General features: G+C 39.4%; 2 protein-coding genes across 4 annotated transcripts in view; one reads left to right on the plus strand and one right to left on the minus strand.

The window, feature by feature from the left end:
- LOC109399475 (nuclear pore complex protein Nup160 homolog) overlaps positions 1-7,605 on the plus strand; it is a 30,746-nt gene extending 23,141 nt beyond the window's left edge. The window contains exons 13-18 of the mRNA XM_019671919.3: positions 5,082-5,648; positions 5,712-5,893; positions 5,954-6,251; positions 6,990-7,150; positions 7,224-7,427; positions 7,500-7,605. Of these exons, the coding sequence (XP_019527464.3) occupies positions 5,082-5,648; positions 5,712-5,893; positions 5,954-6,251; positions 6,990-7,150; positions 7,224-7,427; positions 7,500-7,544 (1,457 nt within the window). The 3' untranslated portion in view covers positions 7,545-7,605. The remainder of the gene's footprint in view (positions 1-5,081; positions 5,649-5,711; positions 5,894-5,953; positions 6,252-6,989; positions 7,151-7,223; positions 7,428-7,499) is intronic.
- LOC109399476 (E3 ubiquitin-protein ligase TRIM33) overlaps positions 7,470-26,828 on the minus strand; it is a 36,019-nt gene continuing 16,660 nt past the window's right edge. The window contains exons 4-5 of one of the 3 annotated variants that reach the window (XM_019671922.3): positions 8,072-8,263; positions 7,470-7,847 (exon numbers count right to left, since the gene is read on the minus strand). In XM_019671922.3, coding sequence (XP_019527467.3) covers positions 7,622-7,847; positions 8,072-8,263 — 418 coding nt within the window. In that variant the 3' untranslated portion in view covers positions 7,470-7,621. Of the gene's footprint in view, positions 7,848-8,071; positions 8,264-10,637; positions 10,716-26,828 lie in introns of those variants that run through there. The other 2 variants (XM_019671923.3, XM_062852499.1) reach the window with 2 other exon arrangements.

Below are 26,828 nucleotides of genomic sequence, written 5' to 3' on the forward strand. Positions count from 1 at the left end.
TGTATTGTGTAGACGGGGCAAGATGGGTCACCCTAATTTTTCGGTATGTTTGCATAGGTTATGAAAATGTTTTATTTTTCATGGAAAGGCTATTCTGTGACCTACATTATCGAAGCGATGAGAGCACTCAAAATTTGAGAACATATTTTTTTTTAATTTTCCTTCAAAAAATATAGGTTTTCAAAGTCCGTTTATGGCTACCCGAACAAAAATCTTCTAGTTCTGAGAATAATCTACCGATATGTTTCAACACTTTCTTCATGTAATCTGTACGTCTATGAAGCTTAGATGTATAGAGAAAAACTAGAAGATATAGTATTTTTTGTTGGAGGAAAATCGAGTTTTCTTATAGCTGACCCATCTTGCCCCCGTTAAAATGAGGTGGGGCAAGATGGGTCATGTTTTGAAAATTGTTTGTCAGCAGGTTTCAAACTTTATTACCTTTTTATACTGTTATATCATAGCTGACTAGTGTATCTGAGAGTCGTGGTGGAATACAGAGAAATGCGATTTATATTCAGAAAGTTATAGGGATCCATTTCTTAGGTGGCCCATCCTGCCCCCACTTACCATACATTTATTTGTTCAACATCATTAAGACAAGACATAATCAACAATAGTACGCCACAATACTCGGTTTGTGGCTGCCGCTCTCCATCCTCGGTCGCACCCAATGCTCGCCAAGTCACGCTCCACCTGGTCCGCCCATCGTGCTCTCTGCGCTCCACGCCTTCTTGTGCCAACCGGATCCGTTGCAAACACCAGCTTTGCAGGGTTGTTGTCCGGCATTCTTGCAACATGCCCTGCCCAACGTATCCTTCCGGCTTTGGCCACCTTCTGGATGCTGGGTTCGCCGTAAAGTGCAGCGAGCTCGTGGTTCATCCTTCTCCGCCACACACCGTTCTCCTGCACACCGCCGAAGATCGTTCTTAGCACGCGTCGCTCGAAAACTCCGAGTGCTTGTAGGTCCTCCTCGAGCATGGTCCATGTCTCGTGCCCGTAGAGGATCACCGGTCTTATTAACGTTTTGTACATGGTGCATTTGGTGCGTGGGTGAATCTTTTCCGACCGCAGTTTCTTCTGGAGCCCGTAGTAGGCCCGACTTCCGCTGATGATGCGCCTCCGAATTTCACGGCTCACGTTGTTGTCAGCCGTCAGTAAGGATCCGAGGTAGACGAATTCTTCCACCACCTCGAAAGTATCCCCGTCTATCGTAACATTACTACCCAGACGGATCCGGTCGTGTTCGGTTCCGCCTACCAGCATGTACTTTGTTTTTGAGGCATTCACCACCAGTCCGACCTTTGCTGCTTCGCGTTTCAGGCGGGTGTACAGTTCTGCCACCGTTCCAAATGTTCTAGCGATAATGTCCATGTCGTCCGCAAAGCACACAAATTGACCGGATTTTGTGAAAATCGTTCCCCGGCTGTTGAGCCCGGCTCGTCGCATCACACCTTCCAGCGCGATGTTGAAGAGTAGACATGAGAGTCCGTCACCTTGTCGCAGTCCCCGGCGAGATACGAATGAACTGGATAGTTCACCCGAAACCCTTACGCAGTTTTGCACACCGTCCATCGTTGCTTTAATCAGTCTAGTCACCTTCCCAGGAAAGCCGTTTTCGTCCATGATTCTCCATAGCTCTGCGCGGTCGATACTATCGTATGCCGCTTTGGAGTCGATGAACAGGTGGTGCGTTGGGACCTGGTATTCACGGCATTTCTGGAGGATTTGCCGTACGGTAAAGATCTGGTCCGTTGTCGACCGGCCGTCGATGAAGCCGGCTTGATAACTTCCCACGAACTCATTTGTTTTAGGTGACAGACGACGGAAGATGATCTGGGATAGCACTTTGTAGGCAGCATTCAAAATAGTGATCGCCCTGAAGTTCTCACATTCCAAATGGTCGCCTTTCTTGTGAATGGGGCAGATTACCCCTTCCTTCCACTCCTCCGGTAGCTGTTCGGTTTCCCAGATCCTGACTATCAGCCGTACAGGCAGGTGGCCAACTTTTCTGGGCCCATCTTGATGAGTTCAGCTGCGATACCATCCTTACCAGCTGCTTTGTTGGTTTTGAGCTGGTGAATGGCATCCTTAACTTCCCTCAGCGTGGGAGTTGGTTCATTTCCGTCCTCCGCTGCACTGGCGTCGTCGTTCCTTCCGTTGCCGTGGGCTCCCGTGCCTACGTTCTCCACGCCGTTCAGGTGCTGATCGAAGTGCTGCTTCCACCTTTCGATCACCTCACGTCCGTCCGTCAAGAGGCCTCCGTCTTTATCCCTGCATATTTCGGCTCGCGGCACGAAGCCGTTGCGGGATGCGTTGAGCTTCTGATAGAACTTCCGTGTTTCTTGGGAACGGCACAGCAGTTCCATTTCTTCACACTCCGCTTCTTCCAGGCGGCGCTTTTTCTCCCGAAAGAGGCGGGTCTGCTGTTTCCGCTTCTGTTTGTAACGTTCAACGTTCTGTCGAGTCCCTTGCTGCAGCATTACCGCCCTCGCTGCGTTCTTTTCCTCCAGGTTGTACCGTGGCGGTCGCCGGTACCGTACATTGTTGATGACGGAGAGTTTTGGGCGCTGTTTGACCATCACCAGATAGTGGTCGGAGTCGATGTTGGCGCCACGATAGGTCCTGACATCGATAATGTCGGAGAAGTGCCGTCCGTCAATCAGAACGTGGTCGATTTTACATGAACTGTGATTGAACATGAACTGTGATTGATATTACTAGAATATCATCTTTTCTGTCAATTAATTGCAAAATAAATTATCGTTGCACAGTTTTATCGAGGAAAATGTAGATTTTTAGTAGAGTTACTTCTTGGCGCCCGTGTTAAGGCTATGCAAATTTTGACGTTTTTGTGTGTTTTTTGTTTATTATTCAACATAAACAAAGATTTTTTATTACTACCAAATATTCGTCAAATAGTGTTTAGGTTTACACAATGCTAGTGCAATGAATAAACTGTAAAAATATTGACATTTAGTTATTTTTTTCGTTATTTTACAAAAAATGCGCAAAGTTTGGACCTGCGCAAAGTTAGGTGCGCACATGGTATTTCCGTAATGTTTGCGTATTTGATTATTAGTAAGGAATCCTTCAAACAGGTGGCACAGAAGGTAAAAAACACTTTTGTGTTCCATGTCTCGGCTGAGTGAAAAATATAAAGACGGCAACTTCGACAAAACCGTTCAAGTGGATTCCTAGGAGCTCAATTAATTCCTTCCGAGATTCTAGAGATTGTTCCCGAGATATTTTTCAAGGAATCCTCCAGCGATGTCTTCATTGATTTTTTTCGGGTTTCCTTTAGGAATTCCTCCAAGATTATTTCAGGGATTCCTCTCGGTATTCCTTCAAGGATTCCTACGGATCTACTAGATACCTACTAGATATCTACGGATTCTTTCTGGTATTTCTTCCCGAAAGATTTTATCTTTCCAGGATTCTTTCACAGATCGTTCCCGGGATACTTTCAGGAATTTCTTCTGAAATTTCTTCAAGGCTTCCTCTCAGAATTTCTTCTGAGATTTCTCCGGAAATTCCTTCTGAATTTCCTCCCAGGGTACTGGATTTTTCTCCCAGAATCACTTAAGGACAAGGTATTTGGAGTACATTGCTCAAAATTTCTAGAGCACCGTTTTTTAGAACCGTTGAACGGATTTGGATTAAAATGCATCACGCTGTTGACAACCACTGAACAATTAGCGTGATGCATTTTCATCCAAATCCGTTCAACGGTTCTAAAAAACGGTGCTCTAGAAATTTTGAGCTATGTACTCCAAATACCTTGTCCTTAAGGAGTAATGGTCTTACTCTTAAGGGATTTCTTGGATTGTTTTAGGGAATCCTCCCGGGAGTCTTTCATGGAATTCTGTTCAAAGATCATTAAAAGGATTGCTTCCGAGATTCTTTCAAAGAATCCTTCATCCATTCCTTCGGGATTCTTTCGCAAATTCGTCTAGGGATTTATTCTGATATTCTTTCAGTAATTCCTGCTGGATTCCATCCGAGATGCCTCCTGGGCTTTCTCCTAGGATTTCTATAGAGCTTTCTTCCGGAATACTTTGGGAGTTTCTTTCAATATTCCACGTGGGATTTTCCTAGTATTTCCAGATAATATTCCCAAGTTTTCAGCGCGGATTATTCCATGCAGGAATAAAAGAAGTCTTTGATACTGTAACTGGCCATGTTTTAAGTTTTGGAAAAAAACAACAAGGGGCAGAGAATGCCAAAATTGATAAATAGAAAGTAAAGATTTCTCTCCCTAACGTAAAGATCTACAATAATCTGAAAGCACGTCCTGTTGTGAAGATTTGGGAGAATTTTACTTGACGGGTCCACTCGATCAGATCACGCAAAAAGAATGGCATACAAAAAGTTCAATTTTGCCTTCGATTAATTCAGTGAGGTGGGTCTGGGTCAATTTCGATACGCTTTTCCTTTCCATGCGTTTTTACCATAGTCCGAGAATATAACTAAGTTGAGATTATTAAGCCTTAAGGCGAAACTGGAAGTATTTCCTCACTTTTTGGTTTTTGATTTTTTATTAACTAACGAAGCAATATTTTCAAAATCGGTTTTAGTGCACATGTAGAGTATGCATCAGGGTACCTTCTGATTTTTTTACGTGGTAGAAAATGTTTTTCTTTTTTGCAGAAACCATTTTTGAACGAAATTTCACTAAAAAATGGTTTCTGCAAAAACGAAAAACATTTTTTACCGCGTAAAAAAAATCAGAAGGTACCCTGATGCATAATCTAAATGTGCACGAAAACCGATTTTGAAAATATTGCTTCGTTATTTAATAAAAAATCAAAAACCAAAAAAATGAGGAAATGCTTCCAGTTTCGCCCTAATTGGAGTGGTTAGAAAAGTAGTTAAAATGAATAAAATAATATAAACTGCTTGTAAGCCATGGTCGGTATCCGTGTACTAATATTTCGCGCTACCAACGTTATTTTTTCTGTTTCGTATTAAAATTAAATATTCAAATGTTGGCACTCCTCGCCAGCATGCACTAAATGAATCACATATTCGCCTGATAGTTTAGCGTTTCCTTGAATTTAAAAATATGGCATTTCTTTCAGGAAATTTCATTCTGGCCAAATCTTACCTGATGAATGGAGAAAATGCGAAAGCTCTCGACCTGTTTCCCCAATCGGCAAAGGGGATCCACAAGGAACCATACCTCATCAACTTCACCAAACCGTCCGATTCGTCGTCGGTGCCACCGGACGAGATGCTTAGTATTTTTTACCTGAAGGTCATTCGCCTGTTCGAACACTACGGAGCGTACGACTGTATCAACGTGTTGGCTCAAATTGCCATCGGCACGTCGGTCCACAGCAAGCAACAGGCCATGTTCCAGAGCATCGACTTTAGCAGCCACATGGAGCTGGGCCACTATGAGGAGGCGTACCACTCGCTGGTGTACAATTGCGAGATTACTAGGAAGAAGGACTGTTTGAGGCAGTTGGTGTGGCGGCTGTTCCAAGCGAAGAAGTTCAACGTGCTGGTAGACCTTCCGTATTATGGACTGGAAGCCGACTTCCAGAACATTATGGAGATGCACGCCCGCTCGGTGGAAATCTCCGAGAATAGTCACTACGATTTCTTGTATTCGTATCATATTCTGCAGGGGAATATGCGTAAAGGTTACTCCTGCTTTATGCTTAATTGCATTCTGTTTATTTCATCATGTATATATCTAATTACAGCTGCTCTGATTGCATACGAAAAGGCGATGCGATGTCATCTGGAGTGCAACTCGCTGGTGTTCTTGAAGATGCGTTGCGAAGCCTTGCTCAAGTGTATAAATGCGTTAAATCTGGTGGTTCCCGAATACGCTTGGATTGCAAAGCCATCCATCTTCAAGGAGAGCAAATCCCAAGAAGAATCGGTAAGTAAATCCGACTTGAAAGAATCTTCCAATGTGTCTACAATATTTCGTTTTTTTTAGACACCGCAGATCGAGGTAATCAGTCTGCAGGATGTTCGTAAGGAACTCATGGTGACGGAGGCGGTCCTGGAAATCTCCAAACATCTGGAAGACTATCGAGCAGTGCTCGATGTGGACACCAACGAACTGATAGTCATTCTGGCAAATGCCAAATTGTACTCGACAGCGTTCAAGTTAGCGCATGCTCTGGACAGAAGCGTGCTGCCGGTGTACGAAAGTTTGGCCACGTCGTGCGTGATGTGTAGCCTGCAGGAAACTGCCGACAACTGGGACTGGCTGCACAAGAACAACTTAGCAGGTGTGTGGTAAAATTTGCTTTTATAATTTTTCATAGAACGTGATTTAACCATCACATTATCCGCTTCACACACGGTGAATAAACCAAGGTCACAATTTCGCGAAATAGCGAGTGATCCATACAAAATAGCACAAAGAGGCTAGGAAGGACCAAATAAAAATAGATGGAGTTTAGTTAAAAAAGGCGAGGGGTTGAAAGGCTTAAGTACACAGGGTCAAATACTTCACAAGGAAAGAACTCAAAAAACAACACCAGTTTGAAACTTATGAACATTCGATCGAGTCAAACAAGATGTTTGAGCATTGATTTCTTTTTGGACATATATTTGACCCTGTGTATAAACGGCTTAAGGCCGGACGGGACGGTGGTTGAACCGTCCGCCATTGCTCTGTTGTTAGTAAGATGCAAATCTCAACTTCTACTTCATATTATTGGCTAGAAATTTGATCGTTCATTTGCTCACTTGCGGTGCACAATCGACTAAAGTTTCAGCTACGTCAGTGCAGTGGAAATTGATATTTGCATCTTCAAAATCGTGAGGCAAGTTGTTAGAATGAGAAGGAAGATAGGAAAAATTACACGTCGTCCCGTGCGGCCTTAAGGTGTTTGGGAATTTGGCATCCATCTACTTTCTGACCCCGCTACTAGGTTTGATACACCGACAGCGCTCTAAAACTGAAACTGTTCGTGATCTGTTAGGGCACCGTTATATAGGAAATTCTTTCGCGCTCTTTTCAGATTCAGTAATCAGCCAAGACAGCACTGATACCGCATGGAAGTTCCTAAAACACTGCCTATCGAATGAAACCAAGGACCAGGAAGCGTGCCACGTCATGGCTATGAATCAGATCATATCGAAAAATGCCTTTCCACCGCAGTGGCTGACCGACTGGTGTATGGTAAGTCGAAGTTTTTTTTTTCAATTTGAAATCATCTCTACTCACGCATGTTCCATTTTCGTCCCCACTTTAGAATAAGACTCCAACGAAGCTGCTGCAGCTATACATCAACTACGGTCGTTTAGAAGAGGCTTTCGACATTGCCGTTAAGCTGATCCAAGCGCAACTGATCAGCCGCAGTTCGATTACGGCGTTGCACTTGAACCGATTCCTACTTCCAGTTACATTGATTGATCGGCTTCAGTATGAGCTCAGCAAGGAGGTAAAATTTCAAGAGGTATGGCAGTGATATTAAATTAAAAAATGTGAACAAAAGATGTTAATTGTAGGATTATCATATTTATTACAGAAAACGAATCTTCTGGGGCAACTTATTGGCTGCATAGCAAAGTAAGTAAGTATCTGTTTGTAACATAATTTCCATTGAAAATGTACTTGATTTTCATCAACATGAAGCACTTTTCGTTAAATTTATTTAGAGAAAATCCTCGCCATGATACCTACCTTTGACGACTGCAGCGAAGGTCGTATGCCAAACTTCAACACGGGCCAACCTATATTATTCAATTGATCTGCTGGGAATGACAAGATGTTTTTGACGTGAATAATCGATCCAAATGTGAAGTTCCTTGTGCATTTTACATCTCGAGCATTTGCACAGCGGTTGTGATTTTCGATTTTAATATAAAAATCAAACCTGTTGGTATGGCGAACGAGAATAACGAGAATTTTTTTTATTAAATTTTTATTTTAGCATTTAAAGTTATAATAGTGAAGCCTTCTTTTTTCTTTTTTTGCTCAAAAAAGAGACGCATGGAAAAGAGAGTACTTACCCCCTCATTCATTCCACTCTTTCTCGTGCTTATCAAGGCTGTTAATAATCATGCATATAAATATTAAATATATAATTCACTCTCTTACCGTCCGACAGCACCATCGAAATGTTCTATTTCAGCAGAGATGGTTTTAGTCCCTTTGTTGTGATTGGCGTGCGTTGTTAAGCACCATATTGTGCCGGTACCGTCTGTTATGAAACTTTTACCTTTGATTTTAGAAAAATCTCCGTCTTTACTCTTTAAAGCAAAAATGTGTTCAACGTACTTTTTCTTGCTCCTGTAAAGTTAAATGTGAATAATGTGTGAGTTATTTTGTTTTTTTTTTTCAACATCCACAAGCAAGTGTCTGGAAAAGCCTGAAGCTTCAAATATTACCCCCTGAATCGAAAGATTAGCCAATATGATCCACGGTAAGGATAGAATGAGCAGCAAACAATCGAATTCATTGTAGCAGCACGATGAGATTATGGAAAGGAAAGCATGAATCGGAACCATATGCGGAGGTTTTGTGCAACCGTAAAAGATGCGCGATCATGTCACGGTGTCTAATGTAGACTGGGACCGGTGCCGGATTTAGGGAGGGGGGTGGGGGGTGGGATTAAATCCCTGATTAAAATCTACAGGTGGTGGCCAAAATGTTTGGGATAGGCAACTTTTTTTCTCCCACAAAAAATTTCAACATGCTTCAACTTTTCATAGAGTGCACCAAAAAATCTCAAATTTTGACTGTTTATCAACCTGTTATATGTGCATCATTGGTACAAATTTGGGCTCGATTAAATAATTGTTCGCGAAGTTAGAACTGTTCGGGTAAAACACTATTTTTTAGGAAACTCATATTTGAGCTGTCATATCTCGGAAACCAGTGAACCGAATTGAATGAATTTTTTAACGTTTATCAACAATATATTGATACTTAATACAACGTTATAAAATGTAATATTTTCTCACGGCGAGTTAAGTTATACCTGGTTGAAATTTTTACTCATATAGGGGAAAATAAGTCAAATTTACAATACCACTCAAAAATTACTAAACGTGTTCTTCTTTTAATCTAAATAGGCTCTAATATATCTGATTAAAGATAACTTGAGAACAGAAGTGGAAAATCTTTGGACATCAACACTAAAATTTATTGACATTGACTTAAAAAAATTACATTTTTTCGAGAAAAATCCAAAAAGTATCAATCCATGATATCTTTTTTCAACGTTCAAAAAGTATCTATGTTTTAATAGTTTGTGAAGCATTTATATATTGTTAGTGTACGTTAAAAATTTTATTCAATTCGGTTCACTGGTTTCCAAGATATGATAGCTCAAAAATGAGTTGTCTAAAAAATAGTGTTTTACCCGAACGGTTCTTACTTTGCGAAAAATTATTCAATCGAGCCCAAATTTATACCAATGTTGCAGATATAATATGTAGGTTGATAAACAGTAAAAATTTGAGATTTTTTTATGCACTCTATGGAAAGTTATAGCATGTTGAACTTTTTTGTGAGAGAAAAAAAGTTGCCTATCCCAAACATTTTGGCCATCCCCTGTATACCTTAATGGAGAGGCTGGTGGATGAGTACTAGCAGCGATGGATGCCTACTATTATCTTCCGCCTACACCCTAAAACGAAAGTACACAGTGAATGAGTAACTTACGAAAAGACAAAGGATTTTTCACTCATATTTGCGTACGACTGGATCAGCACAAACAATGTGCTGATCCGGGTTTACACTAATTTGCGTGAATTTTCACACAAGTTTGCATGAAATCTTTTGTCTTTTCGATCGCTGCGTGAAAGTTTTTTTTTTTTTTTTATTCCTGTTCGGGTTTGTCACTGCGACCAGTTTTTAGATCTATTGTGACATTACCCGTATCCTTAGTGTAGTGCATGTCGCATTACTCAATTGCCATTGAGGGGCAATAAAGTATCGATTTTGATACAGTTTTTGTTTTGTTTTCTTAGAAAACAAAACAAGAGTACTGATATTGGCCATGCATCGGAAACCTAGCATCACCCTTGTTTTACTGCTAAATTCTCCCCAGTAAGAAGTTTAGAACCCGGGTTTTAACATTAGCAGCAATACCATTCCAATAATGGAGCATATGTTCAATAATAAGGATTCTAGTATGTTCCTTGCATACCAGCACTTACCTGTCTTTGAAGAGTTAGTACATACATGGATCCCTAACCCGATTTGATGTCCTTTGCATCAAGTTTAGCCTCGAACGGCGAGGTTTTTAACTATCTGCAAAGTAAAGTTGGTTAACTTAGTTTTATTCAGAGACCGTAAGCCACCACGATACCAGTGACAAGGACTAAATACTATGATTCCTTGAATTGCCAGAACGCATATTCCAAAATTGGAAAAGTAGGACGACACTAGGTTTCGGTAGATTTTACTCCGTAACTCAACACGAAAAGGTGATCTACCCACGTTACGGGCTCCGTTAACGATCGAGCATCTTTGAAACCCCCTCAATCATTCATCCATCAGCACGGGTCGCCTGACACCTTGGATTGGGGTTCCCTGTTTGGTGGACTTTTACCCCCGGAACAGGGGGTCCGTAGTGCTATTCTAAGCCGGCAGCTACACGGGCACGGGCGTGAAAGTTACTTCTTGCTCTGTGTACATCGATCTTTCCGTGTAAGTGTATTAAAGACCCCACGGTTTTGAGAGTGGGTGAGCCTGTAATCATCGTTTATGAATCGGATTACTTAGTGGACGAGTGCTGTCGGTGATGAAAGGATGCGACGGAAGAGTTAGTAGAATATAGTTTTCCGCCGTGACTGAAAAGGCGGATACGTGGACATAACGATGAATGGATCAACATCATATAGTTGGGTCGCAGACGAAGTGCCTACCGCGTTTGCTTCTTTCATTTTGTTAGTAACACGATTTTTATCACTGGGCTTGTTCATCAGACCAACAGCTTTACTTCTCTTCCAAGAGAAATGAAAGGGAAGAAGTTTGTAAAATTTGATAAAACTAATTCAAATATTGCGCATTTCCCACCCCACTGTACCCCACCCCTATCTCAGTTACTATAAGTGTGGGATAAAAGATATTATAGTACAAGATAGAGATTGTCGCTAGTGGTCCCATTGTTCTGGCGTCGGAGCATCGCAGGTACATATCTGTCAAAACAGAATGTGGATGTCTTGAAATCACTACACCGACTATGCTGATCATCGACGATAATCAGCACGCTTTGCATTGGGATCCCTAGTTCCTCGCACTTGCCTTTCAATGTTTCTATCTTAACATTTGATTATACCCTGAATCACTTTTTCTCACATGCGTAGTACTCGTTTCTGAAAACAAAATTAGCATTTTTTTGTTAGACGGCGTTGAAGAACCTGACAAAAACTTCTATGGTTAATGTTCGGCTCAAATAACTCAAATCATTGATTTCAGCAACAAAATTTTTCAAGATTTCGTCACTCAGTATGGAGGCTGACATATTCTATTTTAGACACTTTCATATGTTAGCCTTTCATCGCCACCAGCTGATGCTGTGTAAACAAACCGTTTGACAGACGTGGCCCGGAAATGTTGCGGACAGCTACGAGAGCGACAATCTTCATCTCGTACTATAATATCTTTTTGCGGGATCGATAAGTGCGGGATCGTGAATAAAACTGCGGTTTTGCATCAAATCGTGTCGGTGTCTTCTGCGCACTTATGCATTACAAGGTGCTGAATAAGTGCGCAGAAGACACCGACACGATTCGATGCAAAATCGCAGTTTTTTTTTCACGATACCGCACTTTTACTAACTGCGATAGGGGTCCAGTGGGGTGGGAAATGCGCAATAACACGATTGATGACTGCGGCGAAGTATCGCGTATGGAAACGACTAAATGGCTCTAATGGGTGATCAATTAATAACACAGGGTGCCTACTACCTGGAAAAACCTGGAAAACCGGGAATCCTCAGGGAATTTTATTTAACAGGGAAAAACCTGGAATACTCAGGGAATTTCTGGAGTACTCAGGGAAATTTTACTCCGATAAAAAAAACATTGGGTCGTATGAACCTGGTAGTAAAAATCCATATAGAAATTTCGCTACAAGGATTTTTTCCAGAAATTCCGTCAGAATTTCTTTCTGGAACTTCTTTAAAAATACCTCCTGGAATGTCTCCCAGGATTACTTATAAAATTCCTTCCGCATTTTTGACGCTATTTTTCTTGGTATTCCTTTTTGATTTTTTTCCGGAAAGGTATACTTCCGGATTCCTTCCAGGATTCCTGAATTCCAACCGATTTCTCCAGGAGTTTTTCACGGGGATGCTATTTCTTCCCAGAGTTCCTCCAGTGTTTTGCTGAATGAAATCTTCGTAGGATTTCCACCAGAATTTATCCCGAATACACTATAAGAATATCTGTCGGGATAAATCGTGAAATTTCTTTCGGCACTCCTCACGGAAATTTTACCCGATCCCTTCCGGTGTTCTTCTTGGGACTTCCCCAGAAGATCTTCACAGAATGTCTTTCAGAGTTGCTAAAAGAGTTATTCCTGGAGTTTCTACTAAAGTTCCTCCACCCAAGTAACAATTCAAAATCATTAATAAACATGCCAGTTGATTAAATGTGCTACAAAGGCGCCGACAGTTGTACAAGAGTAAATGTTGAACAAAATGGCAAATAAATGTTTCATGCAGTGAAAACTGCATGTTTATTAAACATATTTCTGCTCATTGAATAACCAATGGTACAAAAGTTGAAAGACAGTTGCTTAGGTGTTCACATTATCTGTCTAATAGTGCTCCAATAAAGATAGAATACAAGCTGCTTCTGACGTATTAGATGCCGTTATTCCACATATGATCATCAATCGAACAAGTAGCTTATTTAAAGTTTAACAACTTTTGCTTGATCATTTTATTCAAGCACACTGATATAGCTTAACAACAAGTTGCTACCATGTTTCTTCAATACAAATGTAACACTTTTATTCAAGTAACGTTGATTAGCAATGGTACTGTATCACTTAATTATCGTTGTTCGCCCTGCTCCTTTTTGTAAACACGATTGCTGATTAAGAGCCTAAGAGAAGCATCCGCGGCTACAAGCTTGAAGATCAAACAAACTTCTTGCAGCAGCTCAAAATATTCACTTTTCAGAAATATTCTAACTCACCTTTTACACTACCCACTCCAACAACAGCAAAATCAGCAACAAAAACACCAGAAAATGCAGCTGAGGTGGATCCTGGGCGGCTCCTCTGTTTGGTATTGGTACCCACTTTGGAGGTACCGGTCAAACCGGGCTCAGCTTCCTTATGTTCATATTTTATAGCTGCTTGGAGATATACACAAGCGTTACACATTCTTCTCCCGACACAGAACAGAAGCGGTGAAAATAAAACATAGTTTACTTGTTTAGGCGTTCAAATTAATCAAAAATTCGAAGAGATACCAATCTCACAACACAACACCGTGAATTACTGACGGACTAGTAAAATAATTAGCATGCATGCCTTATGATTAAACGTTGCGGTCACAATTATTCCAACATTGATCAGCTTCAATGTTTATGTTTATAATTAGTTGAATAAAATATTTAAGCAATGTTTAAGCAGCATTTGTATTCGACTCAGGGATTGAATATTTATATACTGCTGAAATTTGCCGATTCATGTAATTCGGATTGAAGCAGAGCGGATGCAGACGAGTGTGAACCCAAAGGTCCAGAGTTCGAGTCTTTCCATTGATGTGATTTGTCTCATAAAATGTAATAAAATAAAGATGTTGGGGGTACATAATCAGAGAGAAATATTCCAGATTCAATACAAATGTAGAAATGTAGAAAGTTAAATCATTTTTGCTATTTTATTGTTACAATGATATTGAAGAAACGTTTAAGAATCGTTTTTGTAGCACTTGTTAAACCATATCTATTAATAGAAATAAATTTCGTGAGTTGTATCACGGCCCCAGCATGTTTTGATTGTATTATGGTGGAATAAATATCTAAGAAAGCTTGTTACTATGCACTATGCCGCTAATGCACAATAATGGTTTCTAAAACCATTCTTAAATGATTAAACAAATGGCGTCATACAACATTGTTTAATAAACGTTGAAGAAAAGTTTATGATGTTTGTGTAAATTGCTGATGGTTCTAACGTTGAACAAGAGTTTCACAACCGATGAACGATCATTGGATAAACATTCATTTAATCGTGCTTATATAACGGTTGATGTTGAATAGATTCTCATTTTTGGGCGAACAAGAGTTGAAGAACAGTTTTATTTCAAAATTATTCAAATATAATACGACTTGCAGCTTAATAACGTTGCTTTGAGAAACATTTCTTAAAGCAAAAATTGTTTCTTGGGCAAGGTTTCTGAAGGAGTTTTCACGAATTTAGTGCAAGAGTTCCTCAAAAGATTTCTTTAATTTGTTTCCTGTGATATCTTCAAACCATTGCTTTGGGCTTTCTTCGAGATGTCTCCTACAGGAATTTGTTAAAAGTTTTCGCGAGGTTTATTTTGACGTTTTACCTGAGATTTATCTCGGAGTATCTCCTGGAACTTCTCTCAGAAGATTCCTTCCGATGTTGGTCATGAGATGTCTCTCAGAGTTTTTCTTTATTTACCCTGGATTTTCTCCTAAGATTTTTTTCCAGAGTGCCTTCTGAGATTTCCACAGGAGTTATTGCTGACATTTCTCATTGAATTCTTCTCTTGCATTTTTTCAGAGCCAGGCTGTTTCTTGTAGTTATACCGGATTTCTTGCAGTGATCCACCTGAGAGTTTTTACAGATATTCTATGCATTATTCAAAATTCTTCCCGGAATCTTTACCAGAAATTGTCCCGAGATTCTGGATACTCCTTTAGGGATTTCTCCCAAAGTAATTGCAGGGATTCTTCCACGGGTTTTCCTCAGAATGTCTCCCAGAACTTACGAAATACCTTATAGGAAATTCATGGAAAAATATTCGAGGGAATTCGCGGCAAAGACACCGACGATACGGTATGTATTTTTTATGACGTCCTGTATGCAATTCTGGATGAGCATGTTCCACGCCGACGACGTCGACACCATCCTTTCAAACATCCATGGTGGACAGCGGAGCTACAACACCTTCGCAATGTTGTACGCAAATCGCGGAAGCGGTACTTTCGTGCGCGAACCGTTGAAAATCGCAACAGTTTAAGCATCATTGAAGCTCAATATGAGAAATGCCAAACGGCTGCGTTCAGGAGCTACGTTGCCCGCGTGGAATCGTCAGCGAAGCAGAATCCCTCTACCTTCTGGTCGTTCATACGAAATCGTAAACAGTCACCCCGTCTTCCTGCCGAGATGACGTTCAAAGAAGTCAGCGCTAATTCGCCCATCGACGTTGCAAATCTGTTTGCCGATTTCTTTGAAAGCGTACATAATTCAAGCTCTCCAGCTTTCTCCCCTGCCAACCTCAGAAACTGTCCAACTTTTGATCTGAACCTCTTGCCTTTTGACATCGCACAGCATGACGTAACTTCCGCTTTGGAAAATCTTGACGTAAACAAAGGACCTGGAACCGACAATCTTCCTCCGTTATTCCTGAGAGAATGCGCCGAATCTCTACAAGCACCGTTGACAATAATTTTCAATAAATCGCTTCGCATCAGCACTTTTCCGGAGCTTTGGAAAACCGCTTCAGTTACTCCGATCTTCAAAGCAGGCGCCAGTCACACCGTTGAGAACTACCGTGGGGTTTCGATTCTATGCTGCCTCGCCAAAGTCTTCGAGGGATTAGTTCACAATATTCTGTATGCTGCATCCGAACCACTGATATCAGAATTCCAGCACGGATTCGTAAAGAAGCGGTCGACCACTACGAACCTCATGGCATTCACCAGCTTTCTCTCGTCGGAACTTGAGAAACGATGCCAGGTAGATGCCATATATTTTGACTTTTCCAAAGCGTTTGACAAAGTACCGCATGATCTTGCAATTGCAAAGCTCAAACACTTAGGGTTTCCTAGCTGGATAGCTGAATGGCTGCGATCATATCTGACGCAGCGAAAAGCGTTCGTCAACATCAATGGTAATCACTCTCGCACATATTCCATCGCATCTGGTGTGCCTCAAGGTAGCGTTCTGGGACCATTGATTTTCATTTTGTTTATAAATGACCTATGTTACCGACTTAAATCGCAAAAATTGCTCTACGCCGACGATTTAAAAATCTATAGGATCGTAACGTCTATGCTTGACTGCTGCGCACTCCAGGACGATGTTAACGAGCTGAACTTGTGGTGCACGGAAAATGGCATGGAATTAAATGTAAAAAAATGCAAGTCTGTTGTATTCTCACGCCGACAATCACGCATTGGATTCGACTATTTCGTTGGATCGGAGCTCTTGGAACGAGTTGACTCAATTCGTGATCTTGGAGTTATTATCGATAATAAGCTTCGGTTTGATGAACACATCTGCGTTACTACTGCGAAGGCGTTTGCAGCCCTAGGATTTGTTCGACGAAATACCAGATTCTTCAAGGACATCTATGCTCTCCAATCATTGTATTGTGCTTTAGTTCGCAGCATCCTTGAATATGCAGTGTGCGTATGGTCCCCGCATCATGCAACGCAGATCATTCGGATAGAAAGGGTCCAGCGAAGCTTTATCCGTTACGCGCTTCGTTTATTGCCTTGGTCGAATCCTGCTAACTTGCCAGAGTATGCAGCCCGATGCAGACTCATCGCTCTGGAAACACTTGCTTCCCGGCGCGATAACTTGCGGAGGCTTTTCATATATGATTTGTAAATCGGAAATTTAGACTGCTCATCGCTGCTGCAAAATATTTCGTTCTATGCACCACAGCGCCAATTGCGAGAACGAAGTTTGATTTTTGTTCCCCGTCACCGTACTGCCTATGGATTCAATAACGCATTATCTACATGTTTTCGTTTGTTCAATAGTGTGAGTGATCTGTTCGATTTCAATGTTTCAAAAAATGTGTTTAAAAATAGAATTAAGATTTTAGCATAAGACAGTCTGTGGAATTACCTTTTAATTCGAGGCGGTGAAATAAATAAATAAATAAAATAAATAAAATCTTGCGAAAAACTCCGCTAAGTGTTATTCAAAAAATCTCGACATGAACTTCAGGAAAAACCTGAGAAAAAAATTAGAATTCTCGAAAAAGTTCTAGGTAATAGTAATCCCGAGAAGAAATATTAATGACATCCAAGGAGGAATTCTGAAAACCTCATGGATACCTGAAAGCAGCTGCGGACGAAGTTCCGCAAGGAAAACAAGAGGAATATCGGAGAACTATCGGAAAAGTTCAATAGTTTATGGATAGCTGTCCCGGAAAACCACTAAAACAGACATGGACACTGGGTTCAGCTGGCGGCTGTACCGATTGAACGAAACTTAACACGGAGTGGCTACGGATAAGACGTGAAAAATTTCATCGCTCGGAGCGGGAATCGAACCCTCATCCACCCGGACTCTAACCGCATGGCTACGAGGTTCAACCAATGACATTCTTGAAGTAACTTTGAATAGTTTTGGATGGATCTTCAGGAGGAATCCAGCGAGAATCTCTAGAAGTATATCGGAAAACCTTTGCAAGAAATATCGGGACATACTCAAACAGATATCTCGTGTGAAAGAATCCTGCGGAGAGCCAGGAAGAAACTTTGGAAGAAATTTCAGGAATTATGCTCAGAAATCTTGAAAGAATTTTTGAAGAGTAGGGGAACTTACGTATTTTCGGTAGTTTTGTTCTCTTCGTCATGGGTTTTTTTTAACCTGTTGAACTCAGAGTTGGCATCAAATCCTTCCCAACCAAGCTGAATATGATCAAGTTTCAGGCAATTTGGCCGGCATAAATCCCTCATTACGAAGAGAACAAACCTGCCGATGATACCCTAAGTCACCCTTTATAATTTTAAGAAAATTTGGGTTGTAATTTATTTAAGTTTATAATTCAAAACTTTCAAAATTTTACCTGGAAAAACCTGGAAAACTCAGGGAATTTTATTTTGAGTTATGAGTAGACACCCTGTAACAGTAGTAAGGCCATTTCCCGCAGCGTATGAGGATTTAAAAATGCAACTAAAGCTGCATCTAGGGCAGGGGTTTTCAGACTTTTTGGCTCGCGGTGCACTTTTTGGAAATAAATCGCTCCGCGGTGCACATGTTCATTATTGTTAAAAAAAAAAACAATTCCAAATTCGTCTAAAAAGCTGTCAAATTTTTCATAGCAACTCCAAGGTGCATACACTCGTCATTAGGTTTTCCCCCACCAATTATGATATGATACTGTCTTACGTTTTTTCATCACTTATCGGAGCATAGTGGAATGTCACAGTTATTCGACTTTCAGATAAGATATTTATAAATACTGAATGAACTTGAGCCGAATTAGTGGTGTTTTATTTTTAAGAACGTCGGTGAAGTCCTTCCAAGACTACTGAATTATTTGTAACAGTAGCGTCTCGTAACCTCTCTTTTTCCCTCTCCAACGAATCTAAAACTGTAATTTGCGGAGAATTCAGGATCTGAATCAAATTGAAAATGGACGGAAACGACAATTCTCGTTATTTTCTACAAACTACGAGCCAATTTAATGACAAAATTCAAGAATTTACATTCGTTGAACAGGTAAGTTTGAGGTTAGGAAATCGCCACCAGAAAATTTTTGATAGACTTTTACTGGATTTCTGAAAAATTTCTAGCAAGACACTTGGCAGCTTTATTTTCGGAACTTTGACATATACTGACAATATTTTTGATAAATTCCTTCCAGGCACTTTTGTCAATTCGGAAGGAGTTGTGTGTTCACCTGATTTCGAGATCAGCGATAGATTCCTGCTCTGGTATTATTTAAGCAAAGCCACAGAAATATTTGTAAGATTTCTTCTGAGTTTTTTTAGCGCATTCATTGAAGATACATTGCAGATGCCTTGTAGGTTAAGAACTTGTGAACATCTATCACGAGTTCTTGGAAAAATATGATATTTATTAGGACGGTTTTGGCAGACTTGTTCCATGATTATTCACGAATATCTGAGACGGGTTTTGCTGGATTCAAGGTTAACTCGCCGGCTGGAATCATGGGAATATTACTCTCAATCCCTTGGAGCACCTTACAATAGTTCAGTTGTTCTGAATAAGTCGAATTATTTTTCATGAAATTGCTAATGAATTTAAATTTAAACTTAAACATGCACTTTTCTGAAGTGTTGCGGTGCACTTGTCATGGCTTCGCGGTGCACCAAGTGCACCGCGGTGCACGATCTGAAAACCGCTGATCTAGGGTATCTTCAGCAGAGCAGTAAAAACAGTGAAAATTTGTAACTGTTATAAACTATAGAACTGGAACTGCGACACTGCTGGAAATATCCTAAAGGTGATATCTGATGTGGATAGATACAGGGAGTGTCTCTCGCTGTCAAAGATCAATTAAAAGAAGATTCTCTTAACAGTTTGATGACCGGTGGCGAGATCTCTGATCACTTTTCCAGTGCTCAATTAACAATGCACGAAAAAGTGTAAGGTGGCTCCGGGGAGAATTCAGTCATGTGTGCAAAAGGAGGTTTAGTAGGTCAATAAGGACTGTTCAATAGTGTGGGTCATCGGAACCGTTTTCTCAGATCAAAGCTTTTTTGGTTCCGTTACGGGTCTTGAGTATCTGTGCAAAATTTGAGCACGATCGGTTGCGTCTACACTTTGCGCATTGCAATGGATCACTAAAATAACTAAAACGGCCGCTATGAAAAGAACAGATAGCGCCACCGTAGCCTTGTGTGTGTGACGTAACTCGACTGCTGTCACTGTGTTACAGTCCATATACGGTGGCGCTTTTGTTTTGATGCGGTGACTAGCGAAAAAGTTGGCTACAATGATCCATTGAAATTTGTATGGGATTTTGTATGGGAAAACATACTTTTTTGCATTTCTGTCATAAGTTGAAAAAGTTTGTCTGAAAGTTTTCAACCGATACTGTAAAATGATAGCCTAGGATGTTTTGAAAAACTTTGTTGAAGACCGCAGAGCGATCCGATGCTTGTGAAAATAGTTATAACCAATGAACCGCATGCATGTGTTTATGTATTAACATGTAAAGGAATAACAATAGCAACAAAATCATGCTGATTCACCAAGCAATGCGAACGCTATAACTTTTTTCATAAGCATCAGATCACTTCTCGGTCTTCGACAAAGTTTTTCAGGACACCCTAGGCTATGTTTTCACTTAATCGGTTACATGGTTTTAGAAATATTTGAGCTTGTTATGAGAGAAATGCAAAAAAGTGAGTTTTCCCATGTAAAACCCCATACAAACTTCAAACGCGATGCGCAAAACGTAGACTCAACCGATCGTGCCCAAATTTTGCACACTTATTTGGGTCCTGAAAAGGGATCAAAAAAGCTTTGATCTGATGGGATACCATTGAATTTTTCATTTTTCCATATAAACGATGACCCACTCTACTGTTCAATTTATATAACGGACAACTTTACAAGGCTAAGAATACTACGTTACAATAACCTTCACTTTAATACCGTCAAACCCTGCGAACTTGGCCAGGGAATAAGATAGGACCAACTTTGTTGAAAATAAATACCCGAGCAGGAATGAATAACTGCCACATAACTGGAACATACCAAAGGCAGGTATCATACCAAGACAAGGTATTGATCGCTTATCCAGGTATTGAAAGTAACATATTTTGGTATTTTGTAGGTATTCATGAAATACCTCAACGAGTTATTGGTTTGGTGTTGAGGACTGCTGGAGGTATTATTTAATTATGAAAAAATCGCTATTTGTATGGAAAAATCGTCGATTATTATTTAGGTATTGCCATACCTGATGTCATTATTCACGCGTTATGCATAGAATACACACCAGTTATTATTTTAGGCATTTTACCTCTTATGCAGGGCTATTTAATACCTCATTCAGGTTGTAGGTATTTGGTTTTCCATACCTGAGTTAGTTATTCTTCAGCTATTTTCTCCTGCTCGGGTAGTAACGAGATTCGCTAGAGTCGGAAAACTGCATCAATGAAGCAAAAAGTATGCATTTTTTTACTGTGACCATCTTAATGGATTAAATTTTTGATGAAGAATGCAATCTTTCTTCTGCATCATTCAGAAAGCAGTATTCTTCTACTTTGGACAAATTTTCAGGTGAATCCATTGTGCTATTCCCGAGCAGGAGAAAATAGCTGAAGAATAACAAACTCAGGTATGGAAAAACGAATACCTAAAACCTGAATGAGGTATTAAGAAGCCCTGCATAAGAGGTAAAATACCTAAAATAATAACTGATGTGTTTCCTGTGCATAACACGCGAATAATGACTTCAGGTATGGCAATACCTAAATAATAATCGGCGATTTTTCCATACAAATAGTGATTTTTCCATAATTGAATAATACCTCAATCAGTCCTCAAAACCAAACTAATAACTCGTTGAGGTATTCTATCAATACATACAAAATACCAAAATAAGTTATTTTCAATACCTAGACAACCGACCAATACCTTGTTTTGGTATGATACCTGACTTTGGTATGCTCCAGTTATGTGTCAGTTATTCATTCCTGCTCGGGTTGCATCACAGGACTTAAATAAATATTTTTTAATAATTTCTTTGTAAACAAAGCAACTTACTATATCAAGCTGGAGGCTGCTTGGTGCATTATTACTAACCAACTATTGAGCTTTACCTTTAGTAGAATGGTATAAGATTCCAATACATTAAAAACTTCATGAAAATATGCATGTTTAGTACCTATGTGGAAAGTTATGTCGAATTTTGAGAAATGGGGTTTTATTTATGTTTTACGAAAACCGCTTCAGTTACCCAATAAGGACTGTTCATTTTATAAAGAGGACAACTTTACAAGGCTATAAAAAGGAAACGCGTAGTTCAAATTTGAGCAGCCTTGGTTAGTTGTTCAGTACATTATATTAGCAGATAATAACCATAAATAAATTGGGTTAAAATTATTAAACTTCATAGAAATGTGGCAAAGTGTTTCGAGAGATCAATTTTTCAATTCCCAAAAACTAAAGATAAACACAAAATTTCTGTAAAACATCGGTGTATCGTTTTTAATTGCATAAAAGTGTTTGCCATGCTGCAGCAGTTTGAGTGATACATATTCTGGCAAAATATAAACCTAATCGGAATAATGGTTGTTGAGATATTAAAGTTACAAGTTGGACTCGATTTTCAGAATAAAATGTATTTGTTAAACAAAAATGTATAAAAATATTAAATTTTGAATGTTTTCAATGGATCTAGTTGAAAGTACTAATAATGCAATTTCAAATGCAGAAAACCGCTTCTTGATGGCATTGCACAATGGTCCGAGGACCAACATTAAGTGGAAAAAATTAATAACTCAAAAACCATCCAAGATAGAGTCTTCATGTCTTCTAGACATTTGCTCGTGAGTCCAAGCCGCGTTATATGCAAAAGTGTCCTAAACGCCAAATCTTAAAATACTTCATATTTCAGCACCTAACTTTTTCATTTCAAAAGATATCGAAATAAAATGTTCTGCAAAGTTGAAGAAGGTAAAAACCCCGACAACTTTCTCGAAGAGCAGTTTTTTCTATCTCTTCAATCTGAAGAGATATAACTTATTGAAGAAATAAAAAGTCCGAAATCGGTTTTTTGTCATATGTCAAAAACTATCATTTTTTCAAGCCTACTATGTTCAGAGCAATTGTACATATTGCCAAAATACACATTTCGTCAGAATTGATGTCTTCTGTACGATGTTTCTATCAAAAGATATAAGTATTTTTGTACTTTTTTAAGCCAATTTTTCTAGCGTAACATTTGAAAAAGGCGCAAGTGAATCTTTAATTTTCTCCCACCACCGGATCTAGTATGACAAAAACTGCATTTTAACAAATTTTTTAGAGGGTGTTTTTTGTTTTGCGTTTTAAATGTGATTTGACTATGACCGTATTTTAGGCATCAAATTCACGAAAAATGACATCCATAATGTCCGAGTTCAACATCTACTCGTGTTTCAAGATCACTTATCTTAAACATTCGAGTAGCGATGAACCCAATGTTGTCTTTTTTGTTTTGTTTTGTTCCTTTGTGTAAGTGAGCAAAAATATAAAACAAATTCCCTATAGTTTTTCGATTTCTTAATTCATCAGATATATGCATCTGGTGATCGTATGCAAATTTTAAATTGAATTGTGGACCGTCCAGTTTTATATGTTTGACATATATTATGAAAGGCCTTTGATCCTAGGATAGGATGCGACACGTAGTCAGTCAATTTGAGACCAATTTGCTGTCAAACGGAGACCAGTCGCTGATTGGTCGAAATTGATATCCGTTTGCTGCGATCGTATCGCTTTGTTGTTGGCTTGGCCGTGTTGCTAGTTTGTAGGTTTAGCATTTGATACCAATATTTAAAATCATTGTATTTTTTTATTCAAGCTTTATCGCCTCAAATATGTCAGCATTCAAAAGCAAATCAACCTAATGTGACTCCCATGGCTTGACACCGGTTAAAACCATTGATTTGGTGCAAAATCAATTGATTTTTTGATAGATTTCATCATAATTGAAAGAGCTTGCGTTTGAAAGCAATTTTAGTAGCAAGTTACGCTATTGCAATTGCAAATAGTGCTTTACGGTGCGAAATATGCATCAAAACTTCAATCGTTAAAGTTAAATAGTTTTAAAGATTTGGAATAAAGAAAAGTGGCAGCACTTGATTTTGATCGTTGACGAAATTGACTGACTACGTGTCGCATCCTATCCTAGGATCAAAGGCCTTTCATAATATATGTCAAACATATAAAACTGGACGGTCCACAATTCAATTTAAAATTTGCATACGATCACCAGATGCATATATCTGATGAATTAAGAAATCGAAAAACTATAGGGAATTTGTTTTATATTTTTGCTCACTTACACAAAGGAACAAAACAAAACAAAAAAGACAACATTGGGTTCATCGCTACTCGAATGTTTAAGATAAGTGATCTTGAAACACGAGTAGATGTTGAATTCGGACATTATGGATGTCATTTTTCGTGAATTTGATGCCTAAAATACGGTCATAGTCAAATCACATTTAAAACGCAAAACAAAAAAACACCCTCTCCAAAATTTGTTAAAATGCAGTTTTTGTCATACTAGATCCGGTGGTGGGAGAAAATTAAAGATTCACTTGCGCCTTTTTCAAATGTTACACTTGAAAAATTGGCTTAAAATAGTACAAAAATACTTATATCTTTTGATAGAAACATCGTACAGCTTTGATGTCTTCTGACGAAATGTGTATTTTGGCAATATGTACAATTGCTCTGAACATAGTAGGCTTGAAAAAATGATAGTTTTTGACATATGACAAAAAAACCGATTTCGGGCTTTTTATTTCTTCAATAAGTTATATCTCTTCAGATTGAAGAGATAGAAAAAACTGCTCTTCGAAAAAGTTGTCGGGGTTTTTACCTTCTTCAACTTTGCAGAACATTTTATTTCGATATCTTTTGAAATAAAAAAGTTAGGTGCTGAAATATGAAGTATTTTAAGATTTGGCGTTTAGGACACTTTTGCATATAACGCGGCTTGGACTCACGAGCAAATGTCTAGAAGACATGAAGACTCTATCTTGGATGATTTTTGAGTTATTAATTTTTTCCACTTAATGTTGGTCCTCGGACCATTGTGCATTGTTGGCTTGGTTACTGTGCTTCATGGCAGTTACCGGAGATAAAACTGCTTCGTTCTTTGAAGGTTCTTCTAAATAACGATGTACTCTATTGCAAATACAACTTAACAATGATGTCGAAATTAAAAATTAACATGTAGTTATTTTCAAATAAGGTATATAATCACATAGGGTCAGACCTTGCTGAAAATAAATAATAATAAGCTTCTCTAGAATCAAAAACTTGCATTTGTGGAGCAAAAAGTATGCAATTTTTCATTATAGCCATCATTAAGTATTAAATTTATGATGAAGAATGTCCCTGGCCAAGTTCGCACCCTGGCCAAGTTCGCAGGGGTTGACGGTAACACCCAAACGGCCAAGGTCATTTTCACAACAAATTTTCAACTTAAAAAATTCATAAATCTGTTGATTTTTATCCAATCCTAATGAAAATTTGAGACAATATCCAGTTTTTATTCTAGTTTTGATAAATTGGGACACGAAGTCTAAAACCCGGATGGTTCCGGAGTTATTCCGGATTCCCGTGGGGTACCAACGTTATGGCATTTGGAGTATTTCTGTCAGAACTATTTTTTTCTCTATGGAACAACTTTAAAACATTGGCAATAATTGAAACTTTATCGAAGCTGATTGTATTATTACATTTTCTGAACACCTGGAGTCCTTCTGGATGTTTCTGGGTCCCCTGGAATGCCGCCGGGGGAACCGGTACCAGGGGACATTTTCATTTTTACTCCAAAACATACCATGCGGCAGCTCATTCTTCATGATTTTCCGTCAGTAGGATTATTTTAACTGTAAAAATGGTCATTGACCGTTTTGGCCACTTCCGGAACATCCGGGGTGCCCTGGTGGAACCTGTAGTAGAGGACACTTGCATTTTTACTCCATTACATACCGTGCGGCAGCTCATTCTTCATGATTTCTGGTCAACAGGATTATTTTAGCTGTAAAAGTGATCGTTGACCGTTTTGGCCATTTCCGGAACATCTGGAGTGCCCTGGCGGAACCTGTAGTAGAGGACACTTGCATTTTTACACCAAAATATACCGTGCGGCAGCTCATTCTTCATGATTTCCGGTCAACAGAATTATTTTAGCTGTAGAAATGATCGTTGACCGCTTTGGCCACTTCCGGAACATCCGGAGTGCCCTGGTGGAACCTGTAGTAGAGGACACTTGCATTTTTACTCCAAAATATACCGTGCGGCAGCTCATTCTCCATGATTTCCGGTCAACAGAATTATTTTAGCTGTAGAAATGATCGTTGACTGTTTTGGCCACTTCCGGAACATCCGGAGTGCCCTGGTGGAACCTGTAGTAGAGGACACTTGCATTTTTACTCCAAAATAAACCGTGCGGCAGCTCATTCTTCATGATTTCCGGTCAACAGGATTATTTCAGCTGTAGAAATGATCGTTGACTGTTTTGGCCATTTTCGGAACATCTGCAGTGCCCTGGCGTAACCTGTAGTAGAGGGCCCTTGCATTTTTACACCAAAATATACCGTGCGGCAGCTCATTCTTCATGATTTCCGGTCAACAGAATTATTTTAGCTGTAGAAATGATCGTTGACCGTTTTGGTCACTTCCGGAACATCCGGAGTGCCCTGGTGGAACCTGTAGTTGAGGTCACTTGCATTTTTACTCCATAATATAGCGTGCCCAAGTAACAATCAGCATGCCTTGAAGGTTTATTCATGTTTTATCCTGGTTTTATACGAGCATGCCAAAAAGCTAGTTGTTCTAAATCAGTTTTACGTGGTAGTTTTTTATTTTGAACCTTTGGCGTTCCATAAAACTATCATATAACTTCTGCTATAAACATCTTCAATTAAAGACTTGCAAGTAGACATGAATTGGTTTTATCACTTATTATATACCATTTCAATAAAACTTGCATTTGCGGTTGTTGTCGGAGAGATTTTTTTTGTAAACAAATACACAAAACTGTGAGGCAATGCATAAAACCAACAAAAGATTTCGTGGCCGTAACATAAACCAAAAAAATGCTGTGATAAAACCGCTAGTTCTATCATGAGCTCAGTTATGACTACATCAGGAGGGTTAGCCCTATTGGAGGAATCATCAGGAACACAGAGTTTTATCAGAAAAATATGTCGCCAAGCCGGGATAATTCATGTAAATACAGAAAAATTATTAC

Source organism: Aedes albopictus, chromosome 2 (assembly GCF_035046485.1).
Source record: "Aedes albopictus strain Foshan chromosome 2, AalbF5, whole genome shotgun sequence".
Lineage (NCBI taxonomy): Eukaryota > Metazoa > Arthropoda > Insecta > Diptera > Culicidae > Aedes > Aedes albopictus.